This window comes from Macaca fascicularis, chromosome 6, assembly GCF_037993035.2.
Source record: "Macaca fascicularis isolate 582-1 chromosome 6, T2T-MFA8v1.1".
In the NCBI taxonomy this organism is placed as follows: Eukaryota; Metazoa; Chordata; class Mammalia; order Primates; family Cercopithecidae; genus Macaca; species Macaca fascicularis.
Genome location: NC_088380.1, coordinates 138,838,139 through 138,865,407, shown reverse-complemented (window position 1 = coordinate 138,865,407; position 27,269 = coordinate 138,838,139). Strand labels below are relative to the sequence as shown.

At 45.7% G+C, this 27,269-nt stretch overlaps 1 protein-coding gene across 3 annotated transcripts in view; it reads right to left on the bottom strand.

The window, feature by feature from the left end:
* SLC22A4 (solute carrier family 22 member 4) overlaps positions 1-27,269 on the bottom strand; it is a 49,743-nt gene that overhangs the window by 9,176 nt on the left and 13,298 nt on the right. Inside the window, exons 2-6 of one of the 3 annotated variants that reach the window (XM_005557721.4) lie at positions 22,468-22,571; positions 20,967-21,121; positions 12,077-12,248; positions 7,002-7,128; positions 2,794-2,888 (exon numbers count right to left, since the gene is read on the bottom strand). In XM_005557721.4, the coding sequence (XP_005557778.1) occupies positions 2,794-2,888; positions 7,002-7,128; positions 12,077-12,248; positions 20,967-21,121; positions 22,468-22,571 (653 nt within the window). The remainder of the gene's footprint in view (positions 1-2,793; positions 2,889-7,001; positions 7,129-12,076; positions 12,249-20,966; positions 21,122-22,467; positions 22,572-27,269) is intronic. The other 2 variants (XM_073994209.1, XM_065546719.1) reach the window with 2 other exon arrangements.

The following is a 27,269-nucleotide window of genomic DNA, read 5'->3' as shown; positions in this document are numbered from 1 at the left end:
AATAAATTAAAATTAAATAAAACCACAAATTCAGTTCCTTAGTTATGCTAGCCACACTTCAAGTGCTCAATAGCCACGTGTAACTAGTGGCTACTATATTGAACAACACAGATATGAAACATTTCCGTCACTGCAGAAGGTTCTATTGGATAGTGCTAGTCTATATATACCAATATTCAACAATAACTTTTCTCAGGTAGTTGATTTCAAGTTTTCCTATTTCCTGAATTGTTTGTACCTCCTCAGTCTCTTAGAGCTATTATTTGAAGAAAAAATATTAGTCACATCAGTGAACATAAAATCCAGATTTCATTCTTTAACAAAAAAGAGATACAAGGGTCATACTGTGGGATTCACTTAGAATAAATTCCAATTCTCTTTAGGGAAAAGAGTGAATGTCCCCTAAGGCTTCAAATTATCACAGAGTGCAGCCTGTATATTCTGTCATTATAGTTAACTTTCATGTAGAAGCTTCTCTGTGGGCCGTGTGTGGTGGCTCATGCCTGAAATCCCAGCACTTTGGGAGACCGAGGCAGGCAAATCACCTGAGGTCAGAAGTTTGAGACCAGCCTGGCCAACATGGTGAAACTTCGTCCCTACTTAAAAGACAAAAATTAGCCAGGCGTGGTGGTGGCATGTGCCTATAATCCGAGCTACTTGGGAGGCTGAGACAGGAGAATAACTTGAACTTGGGAGGCGAAGGTTGCAGTGAGCTGAGATCACGCCATTGCACTCCAGCCTGGGCAACAGAGCTAAACTCCATCTCAAAATAATAATAATAGTAATAATAACAATTAATAAAAGAAGCTTCTCTGTGGAAAAAATAACTATGTAACTGAGTACCCCCATTTTTCTAAGGGATAGTTTATTTTCTCTCTCTCTTCTTTTCTCTTTCCTCCTTTTCCCCACTTTCTACTTACCTCTTTAGAAGTGCAATTATAGCCTTTTAACCTCCTCTTCACTAGACACTCCCTGCAGGGCAAGTTCATCTAACTATGTGCTTAGAAGATCCAGAGTGGAACTCTCACCCCCCAGATTTCCTCAAGCGATATCAGTCAATTTCCAACCTAAAGTATGCCTGCTAGAGTTTTTGGCCACCTATACAACCTGTTTCTGCCCATGAAGGCGCCAGCTCAGCTGCCCAGTAGATAAGGCAGCAAGCTAGCCCTCTGAGCCCTCACCTGCTTGCATCCTCCCCTGCCTTTTAGAAGTGCCTGCTTTCCACTTCAAAAAGAGAAGCGGTACCCTTTAGGCAGGAAGCCAATACCCTTCTCCCTAAGCTAGATTTGGAATAAAAAGTCACTTTCGTTACATCAGACCTTGCTCTTGTTAATTGGACGCCGCAAGCTATGAGTGACTGAACCTGAGTTTCTGTTACAACTGCACTATGCAGACGCCCCTGTGTAGAAATTTGTTTATTATTAACATGACTGAGAAGCAGAGGATATCTGAAAAATGATTTCAGGAACACTGGTGGATCTTTTTACACATACTAGACCCAAATTAGATAATGCAAGGACTAATTCATAAACAAAACAAATAATTAAACTTTACTGCTCAAGGGATTTTAGTGATTTTCCCATTTAGTAATAGGAGCAGCTTAGATAGAACTAGTGACTAATTTTTTATTAGCTTAGTAGCATCACTGCCCAAGAGCATTTGCATCAGGGATATATATATGCGGAAATGTCAGAACTAAGAAGGCCGTGTACCTAGGACAGACTTGCTTAATTCAGAGGCAGAAGCTCTGTCATTGATCTCTTCTAATTGCCAAGTAAGATGGCCCTTAAAAATAAACTTAGATTAGCTGCAGCCTAAATCTGCCAGTTCTGACGATCATCGTGTGTGCGTGTCTGTGTGTGTGTGTGTGTGTGTGTGTGTGTGTGTGCGTGTGTGCTGCCATCATAGGGTAGGAATTTTCTTTTTTCTTTCTCTTTTTTTTCTTGGCAGATAAATTATTAAATCTAATCTATAAAGCCAATTCACTATTTCTGTGCCTGAAAGCCACTTGTTAGTTTGCTATTGGCACGTATAAGAAGCTTATCAAGGCTCCAATCCAGGCAATGGGGATCTAGGTTATTCTAGCCTCACTGTTCAATTGCCAGGTCAGCTTCAGGAAGCAGGAGCTGAATTAGCATCTCTGCCTCAGGCACCAGGGACATCATTAGTCTTAATCTCATAATTTTTGGTGGGGAGGGAACCCTTACCCAGGGACATCAATGATCTCAATCCCATAACTTTAGGAGGGGGAAAGGGAATGCTTTCCCTTTGGGCCCCAGTACTGCAGACTTAAATACTGTACCCTGTGCCTTTTTTTTTTTTTTTTTTTAAGATGGAGTCTTGCTCTGTTGCCTAGGCTAGAGTGCAGTAGTGTGATCTAGGCTCACTGGAACCTCCACCTCCTGGGTTCAAGGGATTCTCCTGCCTCAGCCTCCCGAGTAGCTGAGATTACAGGTATGCGCCACCATGCCCAGCTAAGTTTTGTATTTTTAGTAGAGACAGAGTTTCACCATGTTGGCCAGATTGGTCTTGAACTCCTGACCTCAGGTGATCTGCCCACCTTGGCCTCCCAAAGTGCTGGGATTACAGGCGTGAGCCACTGCACCCAGTGACATTTTTTCAGTATCTAGTCCCGTGAACTGAATCGAGGCATTTCAAAATAATTTAGAACTTTATATTCTTAATTTTTCCCAGGAAAACCCAGGCGTTGCCATAATGTTCCTCTGAGTTAAAGAAAATCAGTTGCATACTTATGTGCCGGATGTCTGCATTTCCAGGTCACTTATTACTTACCATAGCAGCAAAGACATAATGGTCATTATGGCAATATTCCAAGTTCTGAATAGGTCCAGAATGAAAGCTTTCTGCTGCTTCAGGGGATTTAGCTCCTGTAAGCAAAATAATGCAAATAACCATAAGATTAAGAGGTAGTAAGGAAGTATCTTTGGCTATGATGCATGGGGAAAACTTATGCATGCAACTCTCACTTCACCTTGACTATGCTTAGAAGTCTGGGAATTGGAGGCAATAGGGCATCTACATATATGATGCTTATTCTGACACTTTAAAATGTTTGCAGACCATTTTACACAGAAGCCTTTTAAATATATAACACCCACTTCCCTGTCTTGTTATACAAAGCCTGTTGTCTAATATAGCCTTTCTCTGACTGACAGTCAGAGAATGGATGTCCTTTACCACACTGATCTGTGATCCTCAGGACTGCCTATTGAAGGGTAGGGCCATGTAGTCCCTTCGTTGAGGCCATGTCTGCTTTTTACACATCTCTGTTTATTTGCTTATTTGTTTTTTTTAGATGGAGTCTTGCCCTGTGGCCCAGGCTGGAGTGCAGTGGCGTGATCTCAGCTCACTGCAACCTCCACCTCCCAGGTTCAAGTGATTCTCCTGCCTCTCAGTCTTTAGCTTACTGCTCTATAAAATGGGTATATTAATTGGGAGTTGAGAGACTAAATGAGATCATACATATATATATGTAATATATGATCCATATATATATATATGAGCCATATATATATATGGCTTAGCACAGTGCTTGAACCATGGTAAATGTCCAATAAATTTAAACTATTATTATTATTATTATTACTGTATCATTGAGGAAAAGAGGCTAGCCATCAGTGGTCAGTGACAAATCCTTACTGCTATTGATGAGCTTATACTCTTTTACTTTTATTTATATTTATTTATTTACTTACTTGTTTGTTTTTTGAGAGGGAGTTTCACTCTTGTCGCCCAGGTTGGAGTGCAGTGGCGCGATCTCAGCTCACTGCAACCTCCGCCTCCCAGGTTCAAGCAATTCTCCTGCCTTAGCCTCCTGAGTAGCTGAGATTACAGGCACCCACCACCACACCCGACTAATTTTTGTATTTTTAGTAGAGATGAGGTTTCGCCATATTGGCCAGGCTGGTCTCAAACTCCTGACTTTAGGTGATCCATCTACCTCAGCTTCCCAAAGTGCTGGGATTACAGGTGTGAGCAACTGCGCCCGGCCTATTCTTTTGCTTTTAATTTGCTGATGTTAACTTGCCATGAGTTATGAATCAAGGTAACCAAGCTGATTAGAATTGAAACTAACATAAAAATTATTAGGCTCTGAGGTGGGGAAATCTCTTAAGGATGAAGTACCAGGACTTTGTGACTTTGTGGCCCTACAGTGCATGTGCAGTAAGAGACTGAGGGAGGAATTTCTATTATGAAGAAGTGAGAGTGCCAGGCCTGCCTTCACAGCAGGTGCTCTCCAAATGTGAGTGTCCTTCTTTCTAGTAATGAGCAGACACTTACACAGCTCACAGCCACATTGCCTTTTCTCTACTGCACTATTTGGATTGTAGAGCCCCAGAACATGGGCCCCAGCAGAATAACCCTGGTACTACAACAAAGCAAAGCCCCTGCATAAACTAGTGGGAACTAGACATCCTCTTGGAGGGTTCTGGGGTGGTGCACACAGACAGGACCTGTGGACCAGGCCTGTGCTAACACTTGGTGGTTCCACGGGGCCCTTCTCAAATGCAGGTTGCCAGGTTCCTCCCTGGGCTTGCCTACTTCGACTCTTTTAAACAGAGGCCTGAGAATCTGTATTCTTAAAGCACTTGGGTGATTGTGATGAGCAGCCAGGATTGGAAACCTCAGAATGAGAATATCCTTATATCCAGTGGTTGTCCCTGGCCGGGGTGGAGCCACCAAAATGTCTTTGGATCAGGTACCAGGAGCAGGTTGAAGGTGCTTCTTCTGAAGCCAAGGATGCTTGAGACTGCTTTCTAAGACAATGCTCTACTCTATATCTTTTCCTGTCGAAGTTAATGCTACTGCCTCTAACATGAAGTGAAAAATCACAGTTGTTAAGAGCATGTGCTTTGGTGCTTGGGAGAACTAGGTCACAAATCCCAGTTTAACGTCTGTGTGATCCTGGGCAAGTTCCTTAACTTCACTGTGCCTTAGTTTCTTTTTTTGGGGAAAAAAAAAAAAAGCATGGGCATTAAATGAGCAGAACACAGTGCCTGGCATTTGGTAGGCTCTTCAATATCATTCTAAATAGGGTGCAATTGCTGGCACAGGGCTCTGCAGATCCTCCTAAAGAGGATCCTACAGGAGGTGACCAGGGGAGATGACCAGGCCTCAGGAAAGCGCAAGCCCCCTTTCCCTTAATGGGTTTGTCCAGTTCAGGCTAGATGTGCATCATGGCAGGAAGAAAGAAGGCACTGTCAGGCTGAGGATGGTGGCTCACATCTGTAATCCTAGCACTTTGGGAGGCAGAGGCAGGAGGATTGCTTGAGCCCAGGAGTTTGAGACCAGCCTGGGCAACATAGTGAAACCCTGTCTCTACAAAAAAAATACAAAAAGTTAGCTGGGTTTGGTGGCAATTGCCTATAGTCCCAGCTTGGGAGGTTGAGGTGGGAGGATTGCTTGATCCCAGAAGGTTGAGGCTACAGTGAGCTGTAATTGCACTACTGCACTCCAGCCTGGGCAACACAGTGAGACTCAAAAAATTTTTAAAGTGTATATATATATGTATATAGATACACATACACACACATATGTACATATTTATATATGTGTATGTGTGTATGTGTATCTATATATATATAAAGGCACTACCAGAACCATATGTTTTAACACTGAACTATATTCTTATTTGTCCATAACTATGTATCTCATATCTATTTTATGATTGCTTTCATCCATGTAGGTAAATCCCTATAACTAGAATGTAAGTTTCACAGATAGGAATCAGGCCACCTAGCTGATAAATACCAATAAACACCCAGCACAGTCCCGAAGGGCAGAAGTGTTAGACATTCTCAATGTTGTTGTTGTTTTATCCATTTAAATTGACTGACATTTGAAATGGACTTCTTGACTTGAAGGGCAAAGGATTAAGGGATGTTTTGTCCTGGCAGCCTTCTGAAAGCTTGAGTTCATGGCCACTCTAAGCCTCTAACCATAGCTAGAGTATCTGCTTCTGGAAAAGGTCCTGAAGGCCAGGGATCGGGGAAGCCCTCAGGGTGAGCAGTGGCATGCCCACCGTCCTCTACAGAGTTCTGCTTTCCACACTACATGCTTTGGTGCAGGGCATGCATAATGCTACTGAAGCCATCATAGTCTTCTTTAGGTGTCCTGAGCAGACTGTTACCTATCTCCTAGCCAGGAATGCCCTGCCCCATCCTCTCCACTCATTTAAATGAGTCCTGCTGTCCTCCCTGGCTTGGACCTGCCTCCAGCCATGGGCCACCCTGCTCTCTTTCTCTGTATTGCTAGCACACAGTGTCTCTTCTTAGATACTTACCCTTTCTTCCCTTATGCCATTCTTTATCTTTTTATCTAATCCTCTTGCCCATCTTAGTTACATTCTATGTTCCTTTAGAATTGGGGCTGTGTCTTATTTTTCTTATTTCCTCTAGGAGCCAGCACAGGGCATGGCACACTGCATATCCTCACGAACTGTCAGGAGATGTGGCTGCTTCTACAGGATATCAGCTTTTCCTTGTGGTCACCACCTTTCAAGTGTGTGCTTTCAGGCCTTAAGGTTCTAGACATGACACAGAGCAAGACTAAAGACATGCATAGCTTCCTCAGCAGTCTGTGGTAAGATTCAGGGTACAGTGGAGAACCCAGAGTGGACTAACCCTGAAACATATTTTTTCCACTTAATCTGGACATTTAAAAATCATCAGTACATAGCTGTGTCAGTGGTTTGGAGCAATGCCAATAGAAAGTTGATGATAAACTTGCAAAATAAAGGGAACTAGTATTTAATGAACACTTGCTATTTGCTAAGCAGTTTACATATATTATTGCATTTAATTCTTATAAACAGCCCTTTAAGGTGGATTTTATCTTAGAATTTAATCATGATTGTGTTCCTAAGGCATAGTGCAATGCCTGGTACATAGTGGGCACTTAACAAATATTGAATTAAGTTAAATTCCATAAAATCAAGAATGCATAGCTGATCTCAAGAGGAAACATCTGCAAATGCTTACCTCCACAGAATCAAATATCACTGCTGGTACAGCTATGTTGTTCATTTTTGCAGCTTTTTGGATGATATCTTCAGCCTCTCTAAATCTTCTCTGGGATATCAGCCATCGGGGAGATTCAGGAATGAACCTATAATTTATTTGTAATATTTAATAATTTTTCACAACAGCAGGGTTGGATACTATTAAATCTCAGTTTTCCCCAGATAGTTGTAATTTTGTAGAATTCTAGTTTGTCTTTTTAAAGGGAGTCCACATAAGATTTCTATTGGAGCATAGGAATAAATAAAAGCACCTTCAAGTTTCAAACTTCTGATCAAATTATAAGACTGATCATCAGTTGTGCTTGAGACCAGGACCAGACGATAAGGGGTGACATTAACTATGGGCATGTTTGAGCCAGGACATCTGGAGAAGTTCATCCAAAACTTATAGGCATTGTGGCTCATAAAATAAATGTAGCTACTAGACTGTAAGTTCCCCTAGAGAAGAGACTGTCTTTGCAGTGGGTCCATCCTAAGGAGAATTGCTGGTGTCCCAGCTGGTGACATTCACAATTTATTGGCAAAAGGATGGTCAGGGCATCTGTGTTCTTGATCTTTTCCTTTAGTCAAAAGAGAAGGTGAGGCCACTGACACCTGCCTGTGTGGGGTCCCCATGGCTTTCAACAGATTCCCAGATCAGCGAGTGCCCAAACCAGTTTTTGCGAGATGAGCCCCAATGTTGTCTTTTTGTTAACATCTAAAAGCTTATTGTTTTAAATTACATAGTCTATTCCCATTTATAGCTGATGCTCAAACACAGTTGCAAATAATAGGACTTCTATTCTTTCTAAATTTTTATTTCTCAAAATCTTTTAGCCATTCTCCTGTCAGCTCTCATTTTCCTTACCTATTGTTAGTACAGATGGTCCCTAACTTATGATGGTTCAACTTACGATTTTTCTACTATAGGAGAAAAGTGATATGCATTGAGTAGAAACCTTACTTTGAGTACTCATACATACAGCCATTCTGTTGTTCACTTCCAGTACAGTATTTAATAAATTACATGAAATATTCAACACTTAATCATAAAATAGGTTTTGTGTTAGAAAATGTTGCCCAACTGTAGGCTAATGTTAGTGTTCTGAGCATGTTTAAGGTAGGTCGGGCTGAGCTATGATATTTGGTAGGGATGCAGGGCAGGCAAGCCCCAGAGTGGGGTTTGGCCCATGAGGGTTCTTGGCTTTGCCCAGGAAATAATTCAAGGGCAAACTGGAGGTGGAAGAAAACAGGTTTATTGAAGAGACAATGTTACAGCTCAGTGACTGCTCCTGCAGAGCAGGGCTGCCCCACAGGCAGAGTAGCAGCTCAGGACAGTTTTGCACTCATATTTATAACTACTTTTAATTACATGTAGATGAAAGGGCAGTTTATGCAGAAATTTCTAGGGAAAGGGTAGTAATTTTTAGGTCATTGGGTCATTGCCATGGAAAGGGGCAATAAAGCCTGAGTGTTGTCATGGCAACAGTAAACTGACATGGCACACTGGTGGGCGTGTCTTATGGAAAGCATCTTCTGCCCTGGCTCTGTTTTAGCTGGTCCTCAGTTTGGTCCGGTGTCCAAGCCCTGGCTCTGGAGTCATGTCTGGCTTCCTACCTCAGTAGGTTAGATGTATTGACCTAGGATATTCTCAATTTACAATCAGCTTATTGGGATGTAACCCCATTATAAGTCGAAGAGCATCTGTACTTACTTAGCCTAGAAAACAAATTATAAGTAGCAGACACAGAGTCCTCTATAATTAATTGGCCCAAATCCACACTAGGAATAAGCTCAGAGCAAAACAAATGACGAACTAGCAGGTTCCCTCTCCAGCTTACTAGCACATGAGTTGAAAAATGAGCTCAGTTTGCATTTTTCAGAATATGCCTTTAGTTGGTCCCTATAGGAACTACAATAATATTAGGTCACCGACTTCCAGTAATTAGAACTGTGTTGTCCAATAGAAACTTCTGAAATGTTCTGTATCTGTGCTAAGACAGCACCCACTAACCACATGTAGCTATTGAGCTAGTGTGATTGAAGAAATGAAAATCTAATTTTATTTACTTTTAATTAATTTTAATTTAAATAGCTGCATGTGACTGGTGGCTACTATATTAGTGCAGAATTGGAGATCTTACTACACAGCCACGATATACCTCATGGATAGATGCTTCTACTTTGGGCCAGTATCTTTCTCCAACCAGATTATGCTTAGAAATATTCTACCTTTTTTCTACAGATCACTGGCCTCAGATTCTTAATGTTTAATCAGCTAGAAATTGCATAGCTTTCCTCATGTTTCATCTATGGCCTGCTTCCCTACCCCATCCCCACCCCCTATACATATACTCCATTCACACCTGTGGCCACTTACTGCCAAGCCTTTTAAAGGAAACTTGGGACATAAAAAGTTCCCCAAACCACCAGCAATGCCTCTATGTAAGTTTATCTCCCATTTCTAGCCCACTGTACTCAGGGCCACTGGTATCTCTAGTTTTGAATTGCTTTGATATTTTTGTGTGTGTGCACATAATCTCAAATCTAGCTGATGATTTCAAGAGTCAGTGGAGTGCCAAATGAGGTTGCACACTATAATCTCTCTGTAGATTTAATTCAGACTAAACAGGAGTGAGGTGTTGCTGGAGAGCTTGTCTCATACTGAGCAGGTGGCAGGGTCCACGTCAGCTCTAAGCATCCCCCCATATCCCAACCACTAGACTGATGAGCATCCCTTTGGGAAGCCCCACCTGCAAGGATGGGATGTTCAGAAGAAAGCTATTTTCTTTTACAGGAAAATGACAAGACCACTGATAAACGTTCAGGGGGAGCATTCAGCTTTTCAGTGCTGGTCCCGGGCTGGCCTCTATCTGGGTCAAGTCCTGTCCCTGGTACAGTATGCCCACAGCCAGGAGCACTCATGGACTGGCCCCTGGGAAACAGAAGAAAGAGCTCTCCTTAAGGCAGAGTGAGCAGGCTCCCTGTGGGATGGACCTCCTCCCTGGAAACTCTGGAGGCTAACTCTGGAGGGCTAATGGATCAGAGCTGTTCATTCCTCGCTGTGACATATGGTCCTGAGGCAAATCCCATCCCTACTAATCTCTGTACAGCCAATCAGGGGCCTTACATTGTTATTCTCTCTCTCTTTCTCTCTCTGTCTCTCTTTCTCTCTGATAGAATCATACATTAATAAGATTGATTATAACTTTTTTTGAGACAGCATCTCATTCTATCCAGGCTGGAGTGCAGTGGCATGATCATAGAGCTCACTGTAATCTTGAACTCCCAGGCTCAAGGGACCCTCCCACCTCCACCTCCTAAGTAGCTGGGACTACAGGCACTCACCACTGCACCCAGCTAATTTTTTATTTTTAGTACAGACAGGGTTTTGACATGTTGCCCGGGCTGGTTTTGAACTGCTGGGCTAAAGTGATCCTCCCAACTTGGCCTCCCAAAGTGCTGGGATTACAGGTGTGAACCACCATACCAGGCTAATTATAACACTTTGAAAGTACTGGTCCCTTAGGTCAAAATGACAACTAAAGCCAGAGCACATAGTTTATTAAAATCATTCAGCTGAAGAGGCAGAAAAAAACCTTTGAATAATCTTGTCTTGTGTCTTGAGAGAACCTCTAGTCACTAACATCTTTTCCAATAAATTCAGTTAGCAAGGGAGTTGTGGAGAGAGGGACAGATGATGATGATGATGATAATTACTCTCATTCCGAAAATTGCTCTGCTCTTGTAAATCTGGGATGCTTTCCTTGGAGGCACAGCTATGTAGATAATGGCCAGCCCTTATTCACTGCTCCTCAGGCCGGGTTTCCTGGTCCTCAGACAGGGTTCCAGAGGAGTGTTGCAAATCAGAATAATTCCTAACCTTTAACAAACTATCAACTGCACCTGCACACTTCATGCCAAGAATTTACACTGATAAATCACAGCACTCTTACAGATCGTGAGAATACAGGGGCTTAGAGTGAGCCTACCTGAACTGCACTGTCTAGTCAGACAGGTGGCCTGCCTGTCAACCTCTATGACTGCCTAACAGATGCAGTAAGATAAAGGCCTAGACAGCTTCCCAGTCAGGAGGTGTCCAAAGGACAGGGCAACCATGAGGTCTAGTCTAAATTGTGAGTTCCGAAAAATGATCAAAGAAGCTGGTGTTATGTGTAAGCAGGTAGAAGTTATGCAGTTCAGTGAAACTAGTCAGTGCTGGAGGATTTGACTTTGATGTAATGAAATCAAACCAAGAAGAATTAATGAGAGAGAAAGAGAATGAGAGAGAGACAGAACCAGACCCACCAATGGAAGGAATCCCTTTCCTCTTGCTTAAATATGAAAAAGCAAGGAAACAGGAAATCCCCAAAGAGAGGGTATGTCTGACACCTTATTCCATGATTTTTAATTTATTCTTTCACCTAAAATCTGCCAGATAGTCATACTGGGTAAGACTGCGGCCAGAATCTTCAAACTTTGTTATTCCTGTAACTGTTGTGTTATACTGAGTTGAAATTGAGTTGGGAGGTTGTGGGAGGAGAGAAGAGAACATTTCTCTAACAATTTATTAAATAAAAAGTAATTTTCTCACTCTTCAAGACATAGCAGATAAATAGGCACACTACCATAAGTGCTAATAAATAGGCTTCCCTTTCATAGATGCTAATCATTATATGGTAGGGAAGCTTGAAGAATTACATTAGTAGGATGAGATTTTTCTAGAGAGAGAAAAGTGATGAAAGAGCAGGGGGCAGAGTTAAAAACAACAAAATCCAACACCACCAGCGCCACAAATAAGTAGCAACAGACAAGAGTGGCTGGTGTCAAGGAAGAGATTGGAATCCTGAGAATGTGCTTTTTAGGACAATGGAGACTCAAACTCCAGCACACAGGCCCACCCACAATGAGGCAAAAACTCCCAGCTTGGAAACTGGCCTCTGCGAGTTCCGTGGAGGTCATACAAGCCCAAGCTAGGTCAGCACCAGGCTCCAGGTGTGTTCCAGGTGTACTGACCTGCAGCAGAGGGCCTGTCTGGGGACGAGTCACACTCACCACCACAGCGGGACGCACAGCACTCCCGGCACCGTCAGCGCCAGCAGCAGCATCCGCCAGTCTCTGATGAAGTAAGCAAACAGTGGCAGCAGCATATAGCCAACTGCAAAAAATGTGCACACTCCTAATGTAGAGAATATAATACGAACTGACTTGCCAAGAATTTCTGTTCCTGTTCAAAACAAGGGAGGAGTATTAGCATATTATCTCACTTTAATATTTGCTTTTTATATCATTATGTGGCAGTTAGAATTCAAACTATCACCAATTAGAAAAGGGGAAAGGTATTTGCCTCGTTGCCCAGAGCAGGCATGGTCAGGGTAGAGGAAGGTGGGAAGTGATCCAAGACTTGGCAACTTATAGAAGGCTGAATTTCCATGAGATTTTAACGGAGCCATAGATTTATTTATTTTTAATTTATTATTATTATTATTATTATTATTATTATAAGACAAAATCTCCCTCTGTTGCCCGGGCTGCAGTGCAGTGGCGCGATCTCAGCTCACTGCAACCTCTGCCTCCCAAGCTCAAGTGACCTTCCCACTTCGGCCTTCCGAATAGCTGGGACTACAGGCGCACACCACCAGGCCTGGCTAATTTTTGTATTTTTGGTAGAGACAGGGTTTCGCCATGTTGGCCAGGCTGGTCTCGAACTCCTGACCTCAAGTGATCCACCTGCCTTGGCCTCCCAAAATGTTGGGATTACAGGCGTGAGCCACCATCCCTGGCCAATTTATTTTAAGGCCATTCCATGTCATAAAAATATGCCCAGCCCCAAGAGCTAATCCCTTCTGAGAATGCCACATTTCCAAAATAAGAGCCCCAACATGAGAAGCAGAGAGAACGTTTCAGGAGACAAACAGTGGCTCTTCTGAGGGGCCATGTGGGGTCACGGTGTGTGTAGCCTTTCCAACAGTTCTGAACTGTAAATAAACAGACATTGGCCCATCAGGAAGCAGTGGAGAGTTCACCGTTTCCAAGACCTCAGGACACACTTACCCATGCCTGAGCCCTGAGAAATCAGTTGGAGTGAGCTGGCTCTGGAGGTGCACAGACAGGCCTTCAGCACCCAGGACTGAATTCCCTGCAGCCATGCTGTGCCCAGAGATCAGCCCAGGCAGACACAGTCCATTTGGACCAAGGAAAGAAAAGCAGGAGCTGTTCTGCCGCCCCTGCAGGCAGCAGCCCTAGACCTGGCCACACACTCATTGAACTCCACAGAGCTTTCCCTGAACAGCAGAAAGGCCCATGACTGCTTGGTGCGGGCACTGCTTTTTGGGAAAGGACATGCAGGCGACTGTTGGCCTCTGCTCAGTGCCACAGTGGATCACTTGGCACCAGATGGGAGTCCAAGAACAAAGCTCCTTCTCTTGTCACGGAGCTCCGGGCCCTTTCCAGAGTCTGCCCTTGGTTCTCTACACCTAGGGCGGAGATTTGACCAATGGCAATGGCTCTGCCTTTTGTTGGGGATCTGCCCACACTACAGAGTAGTGACCCGGAAGATACAAAACAGATAATTCAAAGGTCATTCATGCTTGCCTTTCAAGAGAGACTTTCTCAATCATGTTTATATGTTCTAGGCACAGGCAAAGGGATTAAGAGCTCATTCCAGAGAAGCAGCAAAATTACTACGTTGGCTGGTTTCTCATTTTATCACCTACCTGTTCCCATCCCACCCCACTCATTCTCCCTCACTGTTCATAATTGAGAGATCTGCCTTAGTGGGTCCCTCTCGAGAGGCCATTTAAAAACCCGGACTGACAGAAACAGCCAGTACTTTGTGCCTCCTGCATCCCATGTTGGAGACAATAGTCCTAACCACCCAGAGCATTGCTCAGCCTATAAACCCATTTCCAAGGATAGGGCTTGACTTCTTTGAGGATCATGAGTATGATTTCCAGGTCTTTTCTGACCTCATTAATGACCTTCCTGCTATGCACTGGTTTCTAAACCCTTTGGCTGTGATTATGATGTGGAAATAAATAGAGGGTGCTTTATTCCTAAGCAGAGATTCAGAAGTGAAGCAGCAGAGGGTTTGATTTTGGAAAAGAGAGAGTGTGCAGGATCAAGTGAGAATCTTGCAGAATTGTGAGGCCAGAGGAGCTTTATCCTACCTTCATGACCTTGTTAAGAAAAGAGAAGTTACACTACTGGGTTCCTGGATAATTTCCCTCTCTAAGCGTGAGTCTCAGACCAGAACAGTTATATAACTTTGCAGAGTGCGTGTTGGGGACAGAGACTTTATGGGTCTCCCTCTTTGCCTTCCTGTGGACAGCATGGATGGTACAAATTGAAACAATTCCTTTTTAGCCCTACTTTCTGCTCTCTGACTTTTAGGCAGTCACCTTTCCTTAAACAGGATCACCATCTTCACAGCTAGCATTTTTTTGAGTAGATACTTTGAGACAGGTTCCAGGCTAAGTGTTTACATATATTATCTCTTTGACCCTTCACACCAGTTATATAAAAACTAATATTCCAGGCAAGGCACAGTGGCTTATGCCTGTAATCCCAGCACTTTGGGAGGCCGAGGTAGGCAGATCACCTGAGGTCAGGAGTTCGAAACCAGCCTGACCAATACGATGAAACCCGTCTCTACTAAGTAAACAAAAATTAGCCAGGCATGGTGGCATGGGCCTGTAATCCCAGCTACTCGGGAGGCTGAGACAGGATAATCACTTGAACCCAGGAGGCAGAGGTTGCAGTGAGCTGAGATCATGCCACTGCACTCCAGCCTGGGAAACAAGAACAAAACTCCATCTCAAACAAAAACAAAAATAAAAACTAATGTTCCTCCTACTTTACACATAATTAGCTGAGACTTCAGAGTTAAAGCCAGTTGCCTAAATTCATGCACATAATAAGTGGTATACCAGGATTCAAGCCTTATTTGCTCTATGGATACTGGTCTACCTTCCAAAAAAAAAAAAAAAAAAAAAAAAAAAAAAAAATTACTGGGGGCATGACTTGGCCTTATAACGCAGTTCTTCAACTGAGATTCCAATAGAGACATGAGGGGAGATGGGTAAGGCCATATCCTGATTTCACTTTTACAATTTTCTTTTTTTTCTTTCTTTCTTTTTTTTTTTTTTTGAGATAGACTTGTGCTCTGTCGCCTAGGCCAGAGTGCAGTGGCGCAATCTCAGCTCACTATAACCTCTGCCTCCTGGGTTCAAGCGATTTTCCTGCCTCAGCCTCCCAAGTAGCTGGGACTACAGGTGCTTGCCACCATGCCTGGCTAATTTTTGTATTTTTGGTAGAGATGGGGTTTTGCCATATTGGCCAGGCTGGTCTTGAACTCCTGACCTCAGGTGATCCACCCACCTTATCCCCCTTTCAGAAGTAGAGTTGCATTTTCCCTTCCTGGGCTTGTCACTGGAGGCCAGCCAGCCCCCTCTGAGGAATGCTAGGAGAGAAGCCTGATTACACAGATCTTTCATGGCCAGCCGCTGCCACGAGCTTTCCATGTGGCAGTGAAACAGATGACAGTGGTGACTCCTGCTGTGCTGACTGGGGATCCCTGTCCTGGTCCCCTGTGCTCTGTCTGCCTCTTCTGTCTGCTTTGCTTCTAGGGCAAAGCCTGGTTGGTCTTGGTCTGGCTGGGCCTCTGAGTTTCTCCTGGGAGTGAAACATTGACATCTAAGCCAAAGGGACATGACCTGGCTAGGATGAGGGCCAGGATAGCCTTAGGAGTATTGCCCACCACCTGTCACACCCATCTGAATCTGAGCACTCTCTCCAAGAGGGGGTGACTTAGAGAGGGCCAGGCTCCCTTCCATGTAGAGCAGTACCTGCCCCAGGAACTGCCGGGCCCATTCCACACAGAGGCAGGACATGCATCTTCATAAATGACCAACATAGGCTCTAAGTAGACCCCAGCTCAAGAAATGAGACTGTAGTGCAGCTGCCAGGATATGAGGTAAGAGCCAGGAACCCTAGGCTAGGAGTGTCCTCCATCTGGCAAGGGGAGAGCCTGAGTTCCTTGATGCTAAGTTGCTACTAGAGTGACTGTGATAAACCCTCCTTCGTAGAGATATTATTATGAAGACTGAGACCATGTATGTAAAGTGCCTAGGAGGGTGTCTGGCATGTGGCAGGTGCTTAGTAATAATTATTCTTTATCCTGGTCGAGCAGTCGAAATGTGCTGCATGTCAGAGGAATGATGGAAAGTACAATGCCTTTGATGCAAAAAGACCCAGTGAAGACAGTAGAACCCCTCTTCAAGGCTTAACAGATGTTCGCCTGCTCAGGGCTTCCCCTCTCTCTACACCAATCACTGTAGTCAAAAGTAACATTTCCTATCTCTGTGTATACCCAGTAATATGTGCCCCACTCCCTTGACCCACGTCCCCATGTCCACAGTGACAGCTGCATTGGCTGCAGAGGCACAACCAGGCAGTGAGCTCCTTGTGAATAGACAGGCGTGAGTTCTTGCTCTTCCCTGGGTCCCCCCAGTTCTTCCCTCTCATGGTGCAATGCAAATAAGGTATGCCAGCAAATTTCTGCATCATGTTCATGGATTTATATGCCAGCTCATCCCTTGGAAATTTTGAGGCAACTTCAAATTTAAATACAATAAAATAATGGTAACATTAAAGTAAGACATAAAGAAAAGTAAAAAGTTGTGCCTTGCTGAAAAGAACAAAAATATGCAGCTGACTATTTTGAAAACAGTTTGGCAGTTCCTCAAAAGGTAAATATAGAATCAGCATAGGGCCTAGCAGAGGTCCTACCTTATACCCAAGAGAATTAAAAACATATATCCACTAGGCCGGGCGCGGTGGCTCAAGCCTGTAATCCCAGCACTTTGGGAGGCCGAGACGGGCGGATCACGAGGTCAGGAGATCAAGACCATCCTGGCTAACACGGTGAAACCCCGTCTCTACTAAAAATACAAAAAAAATTAGCCGGGCGAGATGGCGGGCGCCTGTAAACCCAGCTACTTGGGAGGCTGAGGCAGGAGAATGGCGTGAACCTGGGAGGCAGAGTTGCAGTGAGCTGAGATCCGGCCACTGCAATCCAGCCTGGGCAACAGAGCAAGACTCCGCCTCAAAAAAACAAAAAAACAAAAAAACAAAAAACATATATCCACAAAAATACTTATTCTCCAATGTTCATAGCATTATTCGTAACAGCCCCAAAGTAGAAACACCCAGATGTTCAATGACTGATGAATGGATGACCAAAATGTGTTGTCTTCATCCAGTGGAATACTAATTCATGCTACAACATGGATCAACCTTGAAAACAAGTGAATTCAGTCACAAAGGCCACATAATATATGATTCTGTTTATATCAAATGTGCGGAATAGGGAAATCCATTAAAGGCAGAATGTAAATTAGTGGTTGCCAGGGGCATGAGGAAGAGGGAAATGACTGCTAATTCGTATAGGGTTTCTTTTCAGGGTGATGAGGAGTTAGATAGTGTTGCTGGCTGTACAACGTTGTGAATATACTAAAAAACACTGAATTATACACTTTAAAAGTGTGAATATCATGGTATGCAAATCTGTCATGGACTGAATGTTTGTGTCCCTCCATTATTCATATATTGATCCCCTGACCTGATAGGATATAGGATTAGTGTCCTTACAAGAAGAGACACCAGAGAGTGAGCTCTCTATGGCTTGCTCTCTCTTGCTTTCCCTCTCTCTGAGCACTTGCGCAGAAGAAAGACTTAGAGAGAAGGCAGCCATCTGCAACCCAACAGAAGAACCCTCACCAGACACTAACCCTGCTGGCACTTTGATCTTGGACTTCTACCCTCCACAGCTGTGGGAAATAAATTTCGGTTGTTTAAACCACCCAGTCTACAGGATTTTGTTATGGCATCCCAAACAGGCTAAGACAAAATTATATTTCAACTTTTCAATTTAAAAACAGTAAAAAAATATATATATGGCTGATAAAAGCTGCATCATTGATGTAGTTACATTTCAAATTTGCCTGAGCTTCCTGGTAGCCAGAGTTGTAAAGGAAGATGCCATCACTCACACACCTATCAAAAGGAGGAACCTCTAGACATCAGGGGAAGCAAAGCTTTAAATGGTTCAGCATGCCCAAAGACATGTCACATGGGAGGTTGATGTTAGAAGTACTGAAAAATACTGAATTAATGAATCAGTCAGGACAGGAGGTAATTAACTTTTTGTGTTTAAGCAGATAGTTATGGGGGATAAGAGAGGCTACTGATGGTATTCTACCCAGAAGGCCATTGACAGGTGGAGGGCATTATTTCTGGGCAACAGTAGGAGATTGTGAGGGGAGCTGCAGTGTGGGTAGGTTAGTGTCCTTGGTCCCGAGTGGTCATTTCTGCCTAAACCAGCATCATTCCGGCAACACCATCACGTCCAGGCATGTCTGCTTTATGCTGTGTTGGGTAGCACTGTTCTGTCTTTCTCTTTTCTAGCTATGACTCTGGCAGCCTTGATCATTTTTAAAAAGCAGCACAAAACAAGGACTCATTTCTGCACTGCTTTGACAGTGGGAGGAATTTGGCTTCCCAAGTTAATGTGAAATTATCATGCAGGGTTTTGCCAACCCTTCCTTAGGGCCAGAGGGCGGAAGCGAAGGTACTTACCAAACTCCTCAACCCAGACCACACCCTTTGGTTTATTTTAGTCAAATACAACCTGGAATTAAGCTATTTTATCCCAGAAACACCAGAGAGCGCTGCTGCACTGTAGGGAAGCTAGCAGCCACTTTGTCTTTGTACTGTGTCCCCCAACCCCAGGCGCTGACTGAGGTGTCCAGCCATTCCAGAGCAGGCTGGTTTTTGGGGACACTTAAACTTTCAGACCTGAGAACCCAACACAGTGAGTCTCATACCAGGACACAAAAGCCAGCAATTTCTTGCAGAGCACAATGGAGTAAAACTATCACCGGAGAGGCTCCCATAGCACCCTACAACAGGCCTGGCCCCAGGCTGATAGCAAGCCCTCAGAGGCCTGGATCCCGGCTGATAGCGAGGCTGCTGCACCCAGGGTCTTACGTACTGACTGCTGGCTTGACTGATCTTCCATGGCCTTACTTTCCCCTTGGCCCTCTTACCCTTCTTCACCCTGCATGTGGGACCACACGCTGCATGGGGAGCTGGGAGGAGAGTAGATGATAGTGTCAGAGCCAGGGGGCAGCCCTTTCCTGTAGGAAACCTGGGGTATGCTCTCCCTGCCTCACCCACTCACATAGGGGAGGCTTGGAGGCCCCAGAAGCACAATGTGCCACCGAAAAGGCAGATCTCAATGCTGCCCATTCTATAGAACCGGGGATGCCACCACCTGGCACAAATCCCACCTTGTTCCCATTCCCACGGAGAGAGCTTCTCTGGCTTCACCGTGACTCTCTGCCCTTTTGTTCTAGATGGTCCTTCAGGTCCTCCTGGGATATCGGCCTGCTGGTCACAGTCTTCTGTTTTGGGGAGGCCTGTTTGGTTTTTGGTATGTGTCTGGCCCAAGCAGAGCCACATGTTGGGTTTTTCAGGCTTAGAGAGGATCATCACACGGAAGATGGATTCTGGGGACTTTGAACATGAAGACAATAGGCTTTGCCTTGTGTTCTTGGAGCCACTGGGGACTAGGAGGTTGTAATTTCTGTCCTAAGATCCTCCAACCTCCAGTTTCCAACAACACTGGCCTGAAGCTCCCTGTGCCCTCTACACAAAAGATCTTCAAGAAAATCTTACCCCGCTCCTTCCCCCTGCAGGAAGGGGAGCAGCCTCCTCCCGCTGGGGCCTGCTGAAGAGTGTGCTATCTGCTGGGACCATGTGGCTCCAGCATGTTCTTCCCACCTTCTCTCCTCCCTCCTCCCCTCTGCAGACACTGAGGCTGAGCCCATGGCACGGGGCTCTTTGCAAATAATTAAGGAAGTAGAGTTGGAATATTTCCATCCTGGCAACTTGACAGAAGGTATACACACCATCAGTTAAGACAGCACAGCATCTCCAAAGCCAATGAGTCCTTCAGACTCTTAAGAAGCAATCAGAGTCACCTAACCAGATTCGGACTTTTGAGGCAAGAAGAATCATTAGACTTCTATTAAAGGAGTATTAATAATGATGCTGTGACAATAGGGACAAATTGGGATGGTACTGAGCCACCTAGAATATATTATCACCCTAGAGATGATGGGAACTGGTGTCTGCTATCCCAGAGATACCCCTCACCTCTGCTTCTCTCATTTGCCCATTCGCTGGGCTCAGAGAACACACTCTCTCACTCCTGTGGATGACCCTCATCAACTTGCCTGGAGCTCACCTAACTCCCTCCCAGGAAAAGCTGCGGAGGGCCCCAGGGACCTCCTCATGACCTTGTAGCTGATGAGTCTTCCTCATGCAGCCTGACAGCAGATGGGGCTACTATCAGTGCAGGGAGGCTTGTCCTGTGCTTAGCTGATAGACTCTGGGGTGGGCTCTGACTTAGGGCGAGGCCAGATCGGCCCAGTGATGGCGGGCTGGCACTGAACTCCCCCTGTCAGCATAAGCCTCTCCACCTATGTACTGGCCACAGTGACTACCCTAAGTCCCTTCACAGGCAACCAGGAAGAAGTCTCAAGCCTATACAACTCAGATCAAAGACATCCTCAGGCTGCCCTTCCCCTAAAATGTCCTCCTCTGTGCCTCTCTTAAGCCCTGTGCTCCTGAGAATGTGTCTCAGCTGTTGTGCAGCTGGTTCTTAATGGCTCCAGCTCTTCCTCACCATATTTCAGGGCTCAGCACAGAGGTGGCTCCCTGTGAGTGCCTGCCTTGCCCCTGACTTTCTCCAAGAGCTCCCTCCCAACACACATATATCCAAAGGCTTTGGAAGCACAGCCCAATGGCCCAATGACTTCCTCTTTCTGGGCCTTTCAGAGGGTTGGAGGGAAGTACCCCGTGTCCCAGAAGCCATTCCTACCTAGTATGAAGGCTACCACATAGTTGGAGATCTGGCCCATGCCCACGATGAGAAATAACACAGTGAACATCTCCCAGCTGATGGAGAAAATCTGCAGGAAGCTGAAGCCAGTCTGTACAGCCATGGTTGCGAAGAGAACGTTCTTCCTGCCAAACCTAGAGAATGCAGTATAACCAAAAACATGAGATGTATAGGTTGCCAAGGTGTGTTGCAAGCCCTGAGTCAGGCATCAATGCAGACTTAGTGTTTTTTCAGGACTCTGGCAGACTTTTTTCCCTGTCGCACCCTCCCATCTTCCTCCTTGGTGAGGTCTCAGGCATCTGTCTGCTCAGGAGATAGCTTTTGAGATTCTCAGCTTCCTGTGGAGTCACCATGCCTCAAAAGCACGGAGCAGCATACGCAAGGACCATGTGGAAATACGCTCTTTAGAAGGAGCCACAGATAGACGCTACCAGCACATTTCTGGAAAGTGGGTATAGCACAGATTGCAGATATTTCTTGGATCAGCAACATGAAAATTCTGTAAATCCAGAACTAAGAGTCACTCTGCAAGTGGTTTTTAACCTTGGCTGCACTTGAAATCACCTGGAGAGCTTGGAAAAATTACTGATGCCAGCACCCCACCTCCCAAGATTTTAGGATACAGTTTGGGTATCAGGATTTTGGAGTTTCCCAGATGAGTAGCACGCAACCAAAATTGCAAACCACTGCTCTGTGGGAAGGTGTAGCTTTCAGCAATGTCTTTCAGTGACACTGAAGTTGGTTTAAGTGTTACCTTCACATTCTGGTAGTGATCAGTGGGTAGAATGGAGCACAGGTGTGAGCAAAACAGCTTTTCCTGCCCCATTTTCCAAACTCAGGTCTTTGGCTGTTGGCTTGGGCTGGGAAGCTTTCCCCAACACTGCTATTTAGCACCCCCAACTTCCTGCACTGGTCACCACAGCACATCCAGGGGCCTGTGGAACACTGTCTCCCGGGGCTGTGATGTTGCCTCCTCAGGCCTGTAAGCTCTATGAGGCCTAGAGCCAGCGTCAGCTCTGTGGTCTCAGTGTCCAGACAGGGTCCGAGCCATAGCAGCAGTGTGTGCACAATTGGGGCTCACTGTCTGGCTGCTGGCTGTTTGCAGACAGATCCTCTGCCATCCACCCCTGCCCCTGAGGTGGTGGTGGAGCAGGGAGGGCAGTGGTGATGGCAGCGTCATGTTTTGTCAAGGAGTCTGTGGTATGAGGACCCCACTTCCCAGTGGGGTCAGTGGCCCCTCCTCACCACTGGCCAAAGCCCTGGGAGTATGAGGCTGAGGGAATGGAACAAAAGTGTGTCCAGGTGAAGGGGACTGAGGGCAGGGTGAATAGGAGACATCGGGCTACTCCTATCACTGAATCAGTGGCCTGAGGGTCCTCCCTTTCTCTGGGTAGAAATATCCTGAATTCAGTCCAGCCCCAAGATAGGCAGTGATTGACAAGGGGCATCATCCCACCTTCCTCCCCTCCCACGTCCTTACCTGTCTGACAGTTGCCCGGAAAGGAAGGAGCCGAGGAGCACTCCTACGAAGAACAGGGAGGTGGTGAGGGGCACCTTCCAGTTGTCCTCACACACCAGATTCCACTGCCAAGGAAGACAGCATGAAGTGTGAGCCCAGCCCCAAGGCAGACCTCAACCCCAGCCCAGCTCCGAAGGAATGTTAGCACGGCTGCCAGGCAGACTCTCCTCCCCTGTGCCAGGATATTGCCTTCGTGCAAAGGGCATAGGCCTTGCAGCCCTGGGTTTGACTGGCCTGTGCCAGGACTGGGGTGAGCAACATGGGGCAGGTCACTGCCCTCCCTGAAACTCAGGATCCTCTTCGGAAAGGGAGGGTGATGCTCCTACTCTGCTCGTGTTACATAGCAAGAAGCCAGCTGAGGCCATGGCTGTGACTGGTGACCCCTCAGCTGTGAGGCAGTCCAAAGTAAAGGTGGCACTGCATCTTCAGAAGCCAGCCTAGTGCAGAGGGGAGGTGTTTGAAAAGCCCAAAGGGCAGGGCAGAGGGCACGGCCACTTAGTCCAGGAGTAAAATTTCTTTTCCTTTGTTGAAAAGTGCAAGTGGTTCCAGGAGCTCTGTGACTTTATTTTCTGAGCAGACCCCTCCAAAAAATCATGTGGTCCCTGGTCCACTCACGCCTAGGGCAAGCTTGTGACCTAATTCAGGGCCCCATCATTCTGGGGCCTACTTACTCCTCTCCAGGGCTCCCTGGCTCCCCTCCTACATCCCTACACCCTCCTTCCCATCCGGCCTTTCCAGAAGTATGGTCCCTCCCATTCCCTAGGGCCTGTGGGCTGCCGCTGCCCTAACAAGTCCCTGCCAGTGCATCTACAAAATGAGAGTTTCAGTCAGAGTTTCAGTTTGACTTAAGTCAATTAAGCAAAATCAAGGGAGGTGACAAACATTTCAAAGTGTGTTTAGTGACCTTTCATTTATTAATAACAAATAAATAAATGAACAGATGCCAATGAGCACTCCGGGCTTGGGTTCTGGGGGCTGCTGTGTGTGGCAAGATGATCCAGTCTGGAGGAAAGACCCCTGCCTCCCAGCCAGCCCTAGTTCCATCTTGGGTGGGACTGCTTTTATAGCGTTCGCCAAACAATTCCTTCTGAATCCTCATAACTCCCTTGAAAGTGTGGATTTAAGCACAAACTCACATATTTATATCACACCTCATTCTGCAGCAGACAGAGGTGTTTAGAAAGACACATACAAGAGAAAAATGTAAAACAAAAAGCTAAGGGAATTGGGGCAAATGGAAAATAAAGAGGGGGGAAGTTGTAAAAACCAAGCCTGGGGTAAGACTGACCCTAGACTATCCTGTCCACGGGCCTGCCTGCTTGCCAGACGGGGCTCCAAAACTGGCTCTGTGTATCCCAGCAGCTCAGTTCTCAGAAGGGTTACAGTATCTGAAGTAGTTCACTTATTCGCAGAAGCACAGTTGTAAAGAATACTGAGATCCGAAAGAAGTCTCTCCTATGTACTTCTTCCACAAAGGAACCACTCTGTGATGCTGAGGATAACGTCCTCGAGAATAGCCCTGTCCTAGAGACAATAGCAGGATTCATGAGGCCGCCTCTCACAGGGCTCACAATGCTGGCCACGGGCAACGCCCAACACAGCTCTGCAGAAGAAAAATAAGTTGGGCCAGGAACTCAGCACTCTGCCATTCAGGCACAATCCAAGGATAAATCTGAGACTGTACCCAGAGTAGGATTGCCTCACCTGGGGCTCCTGCATGGGCTTCAGGAGAAAGGGAAATGAATCCTCTAAAACTGTATAGCCAGATTAATGTGTTCTGCCAGTGCATAGACCAGAAGTGGTAAACAAGACGTGTGCCTGCATTCGTGGCCATCTACCTCCAAAAATAACTGTCCAAAGTTTCATTTAAAAGCTTGGGATCTGCTTCTGACTTAGAGAGATGAGCAGTTGAGGCCCCAAAGCCTCATGATGTGGTGTGACCCATTTTGCAGAAGATTAAACTGAGACTGTGAGAATGGGATTTGTCTGAAGTCACAGCAAGTAAATCAGCATGATAGATACCTCTTTAGGCCTCAGAACCCAATCTTGTACCAGTGTCCTGCTTGGACCTGTACTCTCTAAGGCAGGACAAAATGAGCTTATTAAATATGATGCCCTACACTTCTTCAAAGAATGTGACACCAGGAGACAATTACCCAGGACTAGGAGTAGAAGGCCTCCATCACAGCCTTTAGCCTTGGACAGAGCCAAGAAGAAGTCAAGATTGGTAGAGGTATTAACATGCCAACCATCATCATTCCATCTGCAGTTAAGCAGAAAAGCTCTTTCAAATATAATGTGCTCTCCTTTGTAGTTTTTCAAATATTTCTCTGTCTGGACTTTGCCTTAGGGCAGGATAGATAGGATTTAGAGACAGAAAGGAAAGGAGGGCTGTTAGATGTGGAGCCAGGCATTGCATGAGCAAAGGGTGGGACTGGGAACTGACTACTTAATTTGCAAGGTCCAGGGCAAACTGAAAATACAGAACTCCTTGGTCAAAAATTATTAAGAATTTCAATACAGCAATGGCAAAGCACTGAAACCAAGTGTGGGGCTCTGTGTGACTGCACAGTTGCATGCCCATGAAGCTGGCCCTGGTAGGGGGTCAAACCCGTTCTCCAGGAAATGAAGCAGAGGCAGGAGTTCTGAATGGGGACACTGGGAAGAGGGGTGAGGTGAGGGCCAGCTCCCATCATTCTCCTTCCTGTAGGCTCTGCACTGATGGCTTTCAATCCCATTCCCTCCCTGAAGAGGGGCCCAAGAAGCCCTGTTAGCATCATGCAGCACAGGAAGAGCCATGTACACGCAGTGGCCGTTTGCCCCAAGCCCATGCAGGGTGCTATCTGCCTTTGGAGACCCTGCTTACAACCAGCAGGGGAAGGCAGCTAGACTGCATGGCTGCCCATGGTTGACTCTAGGGCAGGGCTCTCCTTTGGGAAGTTATGGTGCCGAAAGTGTCTTTTTGGAAAGCTGTGAGGGTCCTGGTATTAGGACACAGGATTGGCAGACGAAGTTCTACCTGGAGCAAAGGGCTAGAGTCCAGTAAATCAGCTGCCAGTCCTAAGAGGGGCCCTTTAGAAAGGGCTTTTCTTGGAAACCAGGCCCTGCTTGCCCCTGGGCCCTTCAGATTTGAGGGATATGTCTTGGGTCCCCACTAGCCAGCGCCACAAAACCTCCCTGTGGTTAACAGTGACATGGTGGGCCCAGTGGGAGACAGTGTCTTCCTTGATGGGACAGAACTGTCCCTGTGGGTCCCTGCACAAGTTTGTACATACATGCACACACACACATACATACACATGACCAGCGCAGAGGCTAATGGCGGATGTCCTGGTGAGCAACTGGCTGGCATTGCTTTGGGGCTGTGCTTTCAAGTCAAACCCTAACATTTCTGAAACATAGCTTACCTCCCCTCTCTCTGTCCCTCTGATGGGGCCTCCCAGGGTTACTATGTCTGTCCCATCAGCAGGGTCCCAGACCAAGTTTCTCACAACAGAGCAGAGTAAGCTCCACGTAACTGGGCCACGTGGCCTTTAGCTCTAATTTAAGAAACAAAAATCCAGGGGACAAGGTAAAAGGGGATGGGAGGTCACTCTTGGCATAGAGGGATGTGCCACCTCCATGCCTCCGTGTAGTAAAGGGAGTAATGGGAAAGACAATAACAGTGTGTGGAGTGCTCACTGAGTGCCATGTATTATCTCAGGGGATCTCAGGGTTGCCATGTGAGATGGGTACTCTTTTTATCCTCTTTTTACAAATGAGGAAATGAAGGCACAGAGCAATAAAGCGACCAGCCCAAGTTCTCCTAGTGAATTGGTTAAAAAAAAAAAAAAAAAAAAAAAGCTTAATCATTGATTCAACTGACATTGAGCACCCGCTCCAGGCCAGGCTCTGTGTGGGGCACAAGAAAGACAAGGTCCCGGCCCTCACAAAGCTCAAGATCAAGCATACTTTACAGGACAGATGTGCACATGTGCATGCATGAGGCCAGCAGCCCTGGGTGGAGTGGGCCCTGTTCTGGACCACTTCACCCTTGCTCTTTGACTACAGAGGAAAGAGGCACCCCCTCCTCACCACCCTCCAGCAGAAGGACAGAGTTCTAAAACCTGAATAATCTGTATAATCATATTTTACATGACTTGTGTTTGCATAGTGCTAGGCACGCGGTGGGTGCTTAGCAAATTGTTGAATGAATATTGAACAATTAATTAGGAGTCATAGAAAATCAGCCTGGAAAATGTGGTTCTTGGGCTGAGGAGTATCACACATTGCACTTGGAAAATCACCCTCAGCCTTGAACTAACTCTCCAAGTAGCTGAAGTCCGGCAGTTTTAGTTTTTACCAGAGCTATAAAGGACCATAAAGATAAGTGAACCCCATCTGCCCTGCACGGAACTGAGAACGCTGGAAGGTGGACTGGTGCTCAGCAAAGAACACAGGCTTTCTCGGGGTCTGCAACTTTAGACTGTGTGATGTTGGGCAATCCATTCACCTCTATTAGCCTGCTTCTTCACCTTCAAAAAGATGACAATAATACCTGCTCCTGGGTTTGCTGTGTGCATTGGATGGGAAATGTCAGTGGGGCGTCAGACACATTACAGGCCTCATTAAATGGTAGTTCCCCTTCTACCAGCCTCATACTAGTAGAGCATTTTATTTGTCCTGAGCAAAATCATGACTTGGAACACATGGGTGAATAAGCAAAGCAGGTTACACTTAAATCTGACTAAGAGAAAGAAATTCGAAGAAATAAAAATTATTCC